Here is a 13,531-nt window from a genome sequence, read left to right as displayed (position 1 = left end):
AAGACCATAGATGTTTTCTTATTAGATATTTAACTTTTCTTTCAATTAGTAAAAGATGTAAATATAAAATGCACCTTTTTTATTCTTTTAGAATTTATTTAATAGAGTTAAATTTGGATCTAAAAATAATAAATGCTAATTAAAGTAAAGTTTTTAATGTTTCTAGAAAAGTTTAGCAATTGTAAATTTTATTTCATTCAGGAAGAAATTAATGTAACCTAATTTAATTTCGAAGGATTTTAATTCAATTGTTTAGCTTTTCAATTTAAAGAAGTTTGAAACATTAAAGAAATATGTATTTGTATTGTAGACAGATAAGCTAGGAACGGGTTTGTTTGTTCACAGGGCTCAAGTGTGTACCAGTGATTAATGGTTTTAAAATGTCCCATAAAAAATATTAGCCGAATGTTTTAAATTTGTTGATTTTTTATATTTAAAGAAAACTAATGGAAGTAAATAAATTTCATTTGATTTTGGGTTTGGTTTTGAAAGTGTTTAGAAGAAACTGTTTTATTTTAAATAAACCATGACTTTTGTAACAATGATGAATTTTTATTTTGGGTCTCCTCTTAAGGCCAATTCCACTAAATAGAAGATAATTGATCTTGGAAATAACGTTACAAAGTTGAGACACGTTTGTAGAAAACACTAAAAAGGTAATCTTCTAAATAATTTAAAAATATTTACAACTTTAATTATATAGAAATGTTCATAACACAGTAAGTAATTCCATTAGTTGCATAAGCTTTTACGTGAGTCTTTTTAATTAATTGAAAATTAAGTCTGTAATAACTCCTAAAATAGCTCCTGTAATACCGGTACTTGATAATTGCTTGATTTCTAGCAACGAGTACACAAGTTAAAAATTCAACAATGCATTAACATAACAAGCTCTCTTTCACGCTGCAAGACTAGTAAACGGCAGAAGTAAGGCAGAACGGCAGAACTGCGGTATTGGTTTACCATACACGCCTGCAACGATGCGCTGCAAACCGCGCGACGAGTAGCTAAATGAACCGTAGAGTAAGTGAGCCTTCTAATATTTGTAGAGGGTTCACTTACTCTACAGATCATTGTGCCAATGAACTGTAGAGTAAGTGAGCCGTCTTCTATTTGTGTAATAGTTATCATGAAATAGGCTCGTATAGTATACGAGCCTACTCCTGTAATTTATTTAAATTCAGTATTTTGGCTCGTATACTATACGAGCTTATTCCTGAATTATTCAAGAATTCATACGCTTGGCTCATAGGCACTATGATCTGTAGAGTAAGTGAACCCTCTTCATTTATTTGATATTTTTGATCGGCTCGTATAGTATACGAGCCTGTAGTGCAAGTGAACCTTCAATATTATTTACGAAGCTCGTATAGACTATGATTTGTAGAGTAAGTGAGCCATGTGTTTTAAGAATTACATATTTGGAGGCTCATTGTGTCAATGATTCGTAGAGTAAGTGAACCCTAACCACAAAAATCAGGACTGAGGCGAGTGCAGAGAGTAGGGTCCGCTGTGGCCCGCGACTGTGGCTGCGCGTAATAAACAGCATATGATAACATGGCCCGCTGGTTACGCGACAGTCGCGTGGGCTCGCGACTAGTAGCGAGGGTGCGCGACTGGAGTGGCCAGTCGCGGCGACTGTCGCGTGCCTCGCCACCGCAGTCGCGTCGCTTAATAAGCTCCATATGATAAAAAGGCCCGCTAAAAGTGGCCTTTGAGCAGTCGCGGTTGCGCGCCACTCGAGTGGCCGCGCATAATAAGGCTCATAGACTAACCAACACAAGTAGACTTCTCATCCCATTGTAAATTTTGAAGCACGTTTTTCGTGTCTAGTTCATAGTTCATGTACGTGACACATGGGCGCTAGTGTCGACGAATCTTTGTTTCTATTATTTTAGGGTTAATTTCTTGATTTGTGCTTTACTGTTTGGTTATATAACTAGGGGACAAGTTATTGTTTATGATTAGATATATTATTTGGTTAAACGAGGTTTTAAATGGCTGTAATAACGGGAAACAAATTGTAAACAAAACGCGACATCTGCAGAAAACCGTACAGAACTAACAATAAAATTGTCTTCAGCTGTTCCATAAGGATGAGAAATCTACTAAGGGAGTATGTTTTAAATGGTTTTATCTATGGTATTATGTTATGAAGAATGTATTATTCTACGCTGTATCATAGACTAACGGAGTATGTTTTATCTATGGCTGTATCATAAAATAATGCAAAACATTCTCCCAATAATTTATTTGGGAATGTTGTACTCTATGACAAATTCAATATTTTTCTATGAATTTGGTTTTTGCTTTTAGCGGCAGCGCCAGAAAGACCGTCAAAAAGACGAAACTCAAATTAAGAACAGCCAATGTTTTTGTTTTTACGTCTGCACTTAAAATTGTATTCATAAATTTACCGACTTGTGTATTGCAATAGTAGGCTATAACTATTTGATTTGCAACATCGCTACAGAATATAGGCTAGCTGTTATAGGGGAAAATTTTATTTTTCATTCGATTACTCAATAAAGCAGTTTTGAGCAAATTCCAGTTTCCAGCCTTCAAGACCGAAGAAGTAAGTAACGTATTTTTGTAAGTAACTTACCGTAATACCGTGCCATCTCTCTTATTTTTATCAAGTCATGATAATTTTAAGCATTATTCTCTATCTTAAGTCATTTACCTTAATATCCTAAACCATCCTTATAAGTTATTGTGGTCTGGCCGTAATTGAAATCCAGGTTCATCACAACTAGCCTAGGAGCCCAGGCTAGGCCTAGCTAAAGTCATAACTTAGCTCTGTCCAGCAGTAGCCTACTTAAAAAGTTTGTCCGTTTTTGGCTTACATACAAATGTATGTGATTTGCTTGGCTGCATTTGGTAACTTATAAAAATATGTTTCCAATTGTTCGCCTGAACTCTTTAATTAGACCTCTGTTTAAATGCAAAAAGCTCATTAACTTAGGCCCCTATTAGACGAGGTAGCCTGGCGACGTCGCCAGCGACAATAGCTGGCGACGCACTGGCCACCAAACCTAGTAGCCAGTTGAGTAGCAAGAATTTTACCGCCGTTACTCATTTTGTTGTGAGTGCTTGTCTTGTAGCCTAAGTTACTTGTAGGGGACTTGTTATTTGTATTATTTATTGTTTATTGTCATTATTATTACTAGGCCTACTTGTTATTGATATTATTTTTATTTGATTCTTTCTTTTGATCGCCTATCGGCGGCTCTTCTTGTTTTTTCTCTGATTCTTTCTTTTGTTCGCCTTTCGGAGGTTCTTCTTTTTTCTTCATATCTTCGCGTATCCCTTCGACTGAATCAGATGTAGACATTTTATCAACTGAAGTGAACAATTTACCCACTCACAACACAACAGAACGCAACACAACAGTGCGCAAGTACCCCCGTGATATGAACTGACCAAGTGGCGACGTGATACTGGCGACCTAGTGTAATAAGCTCCATATGCTACAACGCAGCGTCGCCAATATGGGTAGCCAGTGGCTACCGCAGTGGCGACGGGGCTCGGTAGCCAGTCGGTCGCCAAAAGTGTGGCTGCGTCGCTGGCTACCCTCGTGTAATATCATCCATAAGAATCAATGACCCTTGACAAGCTGAGAAGCCAGTTTGGTCGCTGGCGACTCCGCCAGGCTACCTCGTCTAATAGGGGCCTTAGGATTAACCACTGATCTAGACTATGTTGCTCGACAGAATGAAATGCAGAGAATTTAAATTCGTTAAGGCCAAGCCTAGGTGCAAAATTATCTTCAATCTTTTTCATTGTAAATACATAGTGCAGTAAGTTAACTTAGGTGAACAATGTGGGCCTAAATTAGATAAATTGTTCCAGTTTGTGACAGTACTAGGCCTGTACCGGTAAGACCTAGGCCTACTGTAATTTACTAAATTTGTGGGTCAACAGACCAAATACCGAACTCGCTAATTGTTATCTCAAATGAACTTATAAGTAATGCCTAATCTAACTTAAGTGATTAACTTACCTATATATCTACATTATTATTATATTGGTAGGAAATCTAAACTTTAATAGCCTTCAAGTTTTAAAAACTTTGGTCTGCTAACTAATAAAAGTCTGTTAAAACTAGGCCTAACGCCCATTTGTGTGGGGTAAAGAAATGTTAACTTACAAATCAAAATTTTTTAAATGTAGGCCTAAGTTAAGCTAGATTTAAAATAACTTACCGTACTTCCAAGATGTCATGTGAACATCAATGGCTCAGCTCACAGTCTTGATCTCCGATGCACACCTGAAGGCTTGTAGCCCATGATATCAGGCAAATTTTCTAAATAAGTTATTACCGTAGGCCTATAACACCGTCCATTCAAATTCATATAAGTTACAGTACTGTAACATCTAGACCATATTCCCATTAGCACGATAACTCTGCCTAAGTTATTTATACTTAGGCCTATATCCGAGTTACGTGTTTAAACATATTTATTTTAACCAACATGATCGGGCTACATGGGAATGCAGTTTTTTTTTTGGGTGGGGGGGTTGGAGAATATGGGGGAATAAGTGAGGATTTTCCTCACTTTTTACACTCAAAACAAAAAATTTTGGATGTTCATCCTAAATAGTAAAAAGAAAAGAATTGTGTACCGATGTTAAAGTATTCTTGCATGCTTCATGTTTACAAAGAAAATAAGTTACCGTACCAAAACTGTAAATCTAAAATTCCTATGTCATTCTTATGGAGAATATGTAAACTGTATGTAGGCTACTAGTTTGACTGGTTAATTAACCACCTGCACCAGTATAGGCTACAGATTAAATTTTAGTAGGGTAGTTTTCTTTACTTCATGGTAAGCAAAAGCTATTTAACATTTTACTAAACACAGAAATTACCTCTCCTGTAGGATAGTTTATAGGCTTAAGTTACTTGTTAAACCTAATTTTATTTAAATAAAGAACGGTTTAGCCGAGGCACATTGCACTTTCACAAATAAATATTGGAAAGGTATACTCTTTCAAAAGAAAGCCTTACAGTTGATAATTCTGCTAAACTATTTTAATAAAAGGCTTTTTTTATTAAAATTGTGCACTTTAAACAGTACAGTACCTAGGGTAAATAACGTGTTTTAAGTTATTTATCTTGTACCCTACAATTGTTGCTGATAGTGTGGCAAAAAGTATAGTGCATGCGACTCATCTGGAAAAATGTTAAAGTACTCGTATGAACAAGTCCTCAGCGAGTACTTGTAGCCTAATCTAGCCCGCCAATTGCCCCGAAATTCAGTTGTCTCCGGGAGTAGACTGAGGACAATGAGCTGAACTCAGCGAGGCCCCCACCCCTCGAAAATCCAGTTGTCGCCACAGTTGGCGCCGTGTAGATGGTGTAGGCCAGTCCAGTAGCGCTGTCTTGCCAGCCTCCTTACCTGACAGTAGTACACAGACAATATAATACAGTAGTACCGGTAGTACACTAGTTCCCTTGCGTCACTTGAAGCGTGTGTTGTGTTGTTTTTTTCACTAGCAAAAATGGGACCAAAGTGGAATCATGACATAAATTTAAAATTCGTCGAATTGCACAAAGAACAAAGGAAATCTGTGGGGCCAACTAGATGAATTATACAGAGACAAAAATGCTTGACAGACGGCCCTCACTACAATTTCGGAAAATTTAAGGGTCTAAGGATTTGGTGTAGCTGACGTAAAAGCAAAAATCAAGGCTATTCGCGGTACGTTTAACATTGAGTTGGGTAATCTGAAAAAAGTGCCAAGTCCAGATGTGGAGCCATGTTCCAATGTCAAATGCTTAGGCAATTGTCGGCCATGTGTGAACAGGGCCGCGTTCAACTGAACTGGCCTACGACAATTCCAAAACCACGTGATGCCAATTGGCAATGACATTTGTCTCACCAACTGGCATCATGTAAACCCGGCTTTAGTTATTTCAGACGAGCCTTTGCTCTAAACATACTTTTCTATAATTAATGTCTTGAAGAAAATCTTCATTTAAAAATCACAAAACACTCAAACCAGATTAATTACTTTGCTCAGAACTAAAAGTTAAAACTTGCACTAATATTAAGTTTGTCTTTGTATATTTTCAGGACAACATGGCTGTAACATCAATGTCTATGACGGCCAAGACAGCTCAAATTGTAGAAGAAGAAACTGATGAATTTGGACCACAGCTTATTAACAAACTTGAAGTAAGTTTAAATGATACTCTGGATACTGTTATTCAATAAACATCTCCTGTCTCATCCAAATCACAGAGAAATAAGCCAAGGTACAGAGGAAACTTGCTTATAGGACTACGGTTCACTTTCAGCACTAGAATGTTGTGCCGGAAATACACTTGTGACAAGCAAGGAAAAGAAAAACCTGAGTACTTTGCAAAAATTCCTATCGCACGGGGTGCAGAGTCTTCCTCCACTGAGAGCATTTTAGGACATGAGGGCGAGGGGGACCTTGCTGGACTTTGTCCTAGACAACAGCGACCACCAGCGACTAGTGTTCGTCACCACTTAAGTGTACCATTGAACGTTTCCTCTGTATCTTACTTCTCTGTGTCCTAATTTAAAATCTAAAATGAGATTTCATGTGTTCATGTGTGTGATTTCATGTCTGGTTGGTTATACACTTAAGTGCTGATGATTTCAACGTCTGTTCATTATTCATTATGGCTCGATTTTGCTGTGTGCATTTAGCCGTAGTTAAAGAGGACACACAGTACTTTACCAATGTGTCATGCTATGGGATCAGAATAGTTTCAAAGTGAGTTAAACATAACAAGACATCTAAGAAAAAGGCCTCAATGCAACTCAAACTGCATTATCTTGTCTTAGGCTATCTAATCTTTTAGCGAATTTCCCATATAGGGAATAAGCTATTACGGTAGTACCCATGGTAAGACCTGGACCCAGAACCGATTTACTTTTTCTGTGAAATTGATATAGTGAGCTACAAGTGAAGCGTGCATTTCCAAAACGTTGTAAATGCTAAAATTGAAATTATCAGTTTTCATACAAAAATCAGGTTGTAAATGCCATATCATAGGCCATATCAATCGATAGCAATGCAGCTTGTTTGGATAGTGCTGCCACTAGTGGGAATAAATTGAGCTACAAGTAGGAGTGCAAGTCAAATGTTGTAACAACCATGGTGCATAACAAAGGGCAATGACGTTTCTCAGTACTGGAGCTACTAATGATACTCTTGATTGCGGAGTGTTTTTTAGAGACTTGCATAGCATTTACAATGTATTGGAATTTCAATCAAGTTTAATTCAGATTTTTTTACTAAAGCTACCTAACTAAAATAGCTATTTTTAAAACAATAGTTTTAAATAAAGAAAGAAAATATAATTGATTAATAGTTGTTAAACTTAATTATTAACTGTGTTTACAGAAACTGTTTTTTAAGATAAAACAATCATACACATGATTTTAATTAATTATATACCATGTGATTGTAAATAGACAGTGAGCAAGTTAGTTTCTTTCCATATGCCCTCAAACTAACACGCTCCAACAGGGTTTTCAATCTGGACACTGGTAGGCCTTTCGTCAGTAAATCAGCTAGTTGGTCATTCCCAGACACGTGACGTACATCAAATGTACCTGCAAGAAATTGCTCACCTACGTACTGGTATCTCACATGAATGTGTTTTGACCGCTTATGAAACTCTCCAGCATTTCTAGCTAGTCGAACAGCTCCAGCGTTGTCTACAAAAAGAACAGCCTTGATTTCTTGACCATATATCTCGCCCAACATAGTTTTCAACCATACTATTTGCTTAGAAGCCTCACTCGCAGCAACAAACTCTGCTTCTGTGGTTGACATTGTAACGCAATGTTGCTTCACTGAAGACCAACTTACAATGCCATTAGCAAACATACACAAATATCCTGTGCGTGACTTTCTTGACTTCTCATTTGCTAAGTCCGCATCTATAATATCGGATTACTACAAAGTTAAAAGAACCGCACATAGAAATAATACAGCGACTAACCTGTAGTGATAACGAAGACTGAGAGTGATTCAGGGACACCAGCCGTGACGTCATCGCGCTGGCAGTGCAGCCACACACACAAACTAAATAGCACTACTTACTGCTAGTGCATATAACTTTAAAATATATCACACTCGCCACAACTAAAAATTGGTGATTCTTCACTTGACCAAATAAAAATTAAAAACCTGGTAGGCCAACTCAACAGTACTTTAATATAACTTGGCCTACTAATTATCGTAACTCAAAATCAATTACTTCATAAAAATAAACTAAAAATTCTTCTGCGCCTTACTTATGCTAAGGCCTACAAATCAAGCCGCGCAGGCTTCCTCACAGTCCTGTCAGAACGTCTTAGTTGTGGCGGACTGCACTGCACAACGGGAGGCTGAAGTTCTGCCACTGGTGGTTCGTCTGACGTGGACTTCTTCTGCGGCGATTGTTTCTCCGGAGAGGCTGGTTTTTCATTTACATTCCTCTTATTGGGTGTTGCTGGTGTGAAGCAACTCCGGATGGGTGGAACAGTAGGCTCCTCTTCTTGAAGGGAATATTCCCGGGCTCGTAGATAGTCAGCATGACAAACCCGTGTGCGCCCCAGTGATGACACAATGTAAGTTACTGGGCTACGCCTTTGTAAAATCTTCCCTGGCACCCAAGATACCTTCTCATTCCTTACTGTTCGAACCAATACCAATTCTCCTTCCTCAAAACTTCGGAACTTTCCTCTACTCCTATCCGCATACTTCTTCTGTCGATCCATCTGTCGATGTATCGTCTCTTGCAAGTTAGGCTTGAGTAAGGTTAACTTCGTCCTAGGCTTCCAATTCAGGAACATCTCAGCTGGTGTGAGCCCCGTTACAGAGCAAGGGGTGTTACGATACGAAATCAAGAAATTGTCCAACTTGTGCTGTAAGGTAATGGAACCTGTGGCACTCTCTCCCAAAACTTGTCGAAGTAGATTTTTCTTGACAATTTGAACACTGCGCTCAGCAGAACCATTGGAAGCAGGATGGTAGGGTGGTGTTAACGTAAATTTAACTCCATTCTTAGCCAAAAACTCTCTAAATTCTGAACTAGTAAAGGTAGCTTGGTTATCAGAAACTAGCTCTTCAGGTAACCCATAAGAAGCAAACAGGGTTCGAAGACGGGAAACTGTACTGGAAGTGGTAGTAGAATTCATCAAAAATACCTCGATCCACCGAGAATAAGTATCTACTAGTACAAGCATTTGTTGTCTAGAAGTAGGCTCCTCAGCAAAATCAATATGTACACGCTGCCACCTCCTTGTGGACTTAGGCCACTGCTGCAATGGAACCTTCACAGACGAGTTTGGAGAACTCTGACAGATATGACATGATCTAACCATACTCTCAATCGCTGGTTCAAGACCAGGCCACCAAACGTAGCTTCTTGCGAGCATTTTCATTCTTACAATACCAGGATGTTGGTCATGTAACAACCGAAGCACATTGTCTCTAAGTTTATCAGGAATTACAACTCGAGAACCCCATAATACACAATTAGCCTCAATGGACAACTCATCCTTCCTCTTTAAATCAGGAGTCAACTTAGGGTCTTTTACATCTCTCCAGCCATGCCACAAAAAATCACGGACTCTAGATGAAAGTGGATCTCTGCCAGTAAATCTCGCTACATCTACAGAAGTAAGTGGATTTTCACTCACCAATTGGCAGTTGAATACCTCCAAACATTCCTCCACATGGGCGACACAGTTAGCTTCCAATTCCAGGGATTCATCCATGGGTAGGGGTAATCTTGACAATGCATCCGCATGTGATACCTCAGATCCTTTTCGATATCGAACTTCAAAGTTGTAGGTTGATAATATCAATGCCCATCGTTGCAACCGTGCTGCGGCAAGACTAGGTATTCCTTTCTTAGAACCAAATATGGCTGTTAATGGTTGATGGTCTGTCTGCAAAATAACATTCATCCTGCCATAAATATATTTGTGGAACTTTTTTGCACCAAAAACCAATGCAAGAGCTTCTCGGTGTAATTGAGAATAATTTTTCTCACTAGAACTCAAAGACTTGGAGGCAAAGGCAATAGGCCTTTCCTCACCATCAATAATATGAGACAAAACAGCCCCAACTCCTCTAGGGCTTGCGTCACAAGTTAGCACTAACGGCTTATTAACATCATAGTGAACCAGTATGTGCGAATCACATACCCAAGTTTTACTCAACTGAAAAACATCAGAACATTGTTTAGTCCATTTCCAGGACACATCTTTCTTAATCAAATCATAAAAGCAACTCAACTTGGCAGACAGATTAGGTATGAAACGGCCATAATAATTTATTAGGCCTATGTAGGCAAGCAGCTCATCTTTGTTAGTAGGCTCCGGGGCGTTCCGGATGGCATCAAGAATACCCACTTGCGGGCTAATTCCTTCCGCTGACAGGCGGTAACCCAAATTCTCCACCTGGGACTGTAAAAAATTACATTTGGATTCATTAACTTTGACCCCATAGTCACTTAGACGCTGTAGTACCAGTTCCAGACGCGAGTACGCTTCTTGGCGTGAAGAACCTCCAACGATGACATCATCCAGGTATGCTACCATACCGCTTAAACCTGACAAAATCTTGTCCATGGCAGCCTGAAACAAAGCGGGGGCCGAAGACAGTCCAAATGGCAAACGCCGGAGTCGAAACAACCCTTTGTGAGTTGTTAGCGTCAATAACTCTTGAGACGATTCCGCAACAGGCATCTGTAGGTACGCAGACTGCAAGTCCAACACTGAAAAGAACTGACATCCCGACAGTGCCGCAAATATATCATCAGGTTGAGGCAAAGGGTAATGCTCATGTTGAATTACCTGATTCAAGGTAACCTTGAAATCACCACATAACCTAACTCCCTGCTGTTTAGGTATGACTACCAATGGTGTGCCCCACTCCGAACTAGTCACAGGATAGGCTACACCGTCATCCACCATCTTCTGTAACTCTTCTTCAACCTTATGGCGTAACGAAAAAGGCACTGGCCTAAATTTACAAAATTTCGGAGTCGACCCCTCTCTCAATACTATGTGAGCTTTCACATTTTTAATTTCACCTATTTTACCTTTAAATACAGACAAATATTTATTTTTCAAGAGATCAACATCTTTAGGCACTTGGACCTTGGTTAGGCTAGGTTCTGCCAAAACATCATGGCCTCGAGAACTAGGCCTAGACTGTGTACAGAGCTTATGAGTCTGGACTGAATTAGGCTTACTTGAAAAAATAGAGTTCCAGTTCAAAACTATTTTTTGCAACCAATTTCTACCTAACAGCAACGGTGCATTGGCTTTATCTACATCCACAACTGTCATAGGCAACATGTAGCTTGTCTGTTCATAAACCACGTTAACATCTACTTGGGCTACTACTTTAACTTCATCACCAGAATAGGCACGTAATTTTACATTACTACGAGTCAATTGTAATTGAGAAAAATGTTTTTCATACACTTCAAATGGACATACTGTGATAGCAGATCCTGTATCAATCTCCATGTCTAAGTCTACATTTTCTATGGCTACTCTTACCTTGTAACAAGAGTTAGGGTCAGTTAGGCCTAGCCCAATATTGTACAAATTTAGCTCTTCACCTTCCTCACTAGGGCTTTCAGACATCTGATGCACTTTATATTTACCTCCAGTAGCTTTACTACCTCTATCCTTAGCCTTGCATGCCTTTCCTAGGTGACCCACTTTTGAACATATATGACATTTATATTTATCATATGGGCAATTGTTAGCCTTATGGTCGGTCTTCAAGCACCTGTAACACTTAAAAAATTTCGTAGCACCTTCACTTTCTTTCATTTTACTACCCCTAGGCCACGTGGTTTTCCTAACATGAAACTTGTTCACATCCTGAAAAGTTTTCTGTTTGCTGAGAAACATGTTTGTGTGCTTGTCTGCCTGTTCAAACGTGAGCGCCAACGCTAAAGTTTTATCAAAATCTTTTTCCTCCGACAATAACTTTTGCCGAATTTGTTCATTGGAAATTCCCGAGATTAGCCTATCTCTTAAAGCGTCCTTTAGGAATGTTCCAAATTGACAAGAAGCCGAAAGATGTTTTATCGCAACCACAAAATCTGGGATGCTTACACCCGACCTCTGCGAGCGGGAATTGAACAAATAACGCTCTACCACTATTAAACGTTTGGGTGAAAAATGTTGTTCCAGTACTTTAACAAGTTTATCGAAATCTAATTCGTCCACTTTTTCAGGGGAAACTACATCCCGTAACACTGCGAGCACTTTAGGACCTAACACGGTGATTAGAACAGAAACCTTGCTCGTGGCCTTGACATCATTCGCAATAAAATAATGTTTCAAACGCAACAAATATGACGAAATATCTTCTTCACTGGGATTAAATTCTCCCATTCGTCCCACACTCGACATTTTCACCGACTGCGCCAGTATAATATCGGATTACTACAAAGTTAAAAGAACCGCACATAGAAATAATACAGCGACTAACCTGTAGTGATAACGAAGACTGAGAGTGATTCAGGGACACCAGCCGTGACGTCATCGCGCTGGCAGTGCAGCCACACACACAAACTAAATAGCACTACTTACTGCTAGTGCATATAACTTTAAAATATATCACAGCATCACTGTAGCAACGGAGAATTGGTTCACTTTTGGAATAAGTCAGTGAATAATCCAATGTCCCCTTCAAATACCGGAATATTCTCTTGACACCATGCTTGCATAGTAGGATTGTTCAGCTTTTGTGCTACCATATTCACTGCACAACTTATGTCTGGCCTCGTATTTGTTATGTACATCAGACTGCCCACAGCTTCTCGGAAGGGAACTCCTTTACTCAAAGGCTTGTTTTCCTCTACTGTATCTTCATGCTTCGTGCATAAAGGCGTACCAACTGGATTGCATTCTGACATCCTGTACCTTTCAAGTGCACTCTTGATGTAAGACTTCTGATTCAAAGAAATCTTGCCCTCTGCTCTATGAATCTCCATTCCAAGGTAGGTTTCAGGATCGGTAACTTTCAACTTGAAGTCTTGAACCAATTGTGCAATAAAATCAGACATCTCTTGTTGCTAAATAATGGTGTAAATACCTGCATCTATGTGATCAATGTGTTGCTAAAATGCAACCGGTTTCGACTCACAAAGGAGTCATTGTCGGGCCAGTACAGATGTCTTCTTGCTTCATTTGAAGGTCGTCAATTCGTAATAAATAAATACATTTAACACGCACAAGTACACGAACATAGAAACGAACATTTAAGGTTAAAAACGAAAGATAATACTATAGCGGTAACGGGACACGACGTGATCCATTAAATTTAAAAATATAATGGACAGAAATAAAATCACAGTGTCGTTCAAAACTGATAATAAACTTGGTTCTTTATTAAAAAATCGTCCCCAGACACCTACTACAACCTTTGAGAAAACAGGAGTTTACCAAATCAATTGTAATGACTGCCCAAAATATTATATAGGCCAAACATCCCGTTCTTTCAACAAAAGGTTTAAAGAACATCTACC

The 13,531-nt window shown here is 38.9% G+C and overlaps 1 protein-coding gene across 1 annotated transcript in view; it reads left to right on the top strand.

The window, feature by feature from the left end:
- The first annotated feature begins 2,328 nt into the window (after positions 1-2,328).
- The window catches only part of LOC129003818 (DNA repair protein RAD51 homolog 1), a 54,137-nt gene continuing 42,934 nt past the window's right edge, over positions 2,329-13,531 (top strand). Inside the window, exons 1-2 of the mRNA XM_054432141.1 lie at positions 2,329-2,575; positions 6,081-6,182. Of these exons, the coding sequence (XP_054288116.1) occupies positions 6,087-6,182 (96 nt within the window). The 5' untranslated portion in view covers positions 2,329-2,575; positions 6,081-6,086. The remainder of the gene's footprint in view (positions 2,576-6,080; positions 6,183-13,531) is intronic.

This window comes from Macrosteles quadrilineatus, unplaced genomic scaffold (assembly GCF_028750875.1).
Source record: "Macrosteles quadrilineatus isolate MER2022 unplaced genomic scaffold, UCM_ALF_1.0 Scaffold_9__3_contigs__length_116548681, whole genome shotgun sequence".
In the NCBI taxonomy this organism is placed as follows: Eukaryota; Metazoa; Arthropoda; class Insecta; order Hemiptera; family Cicadellidae; genus Macrosteles; species Macrosteles quadrilineatus.
The sequence above is the reverse complement of the archived record's forward strand: the minus strand, read 5'-3'. Positions and strand labels throughout refer to the sequence as shown.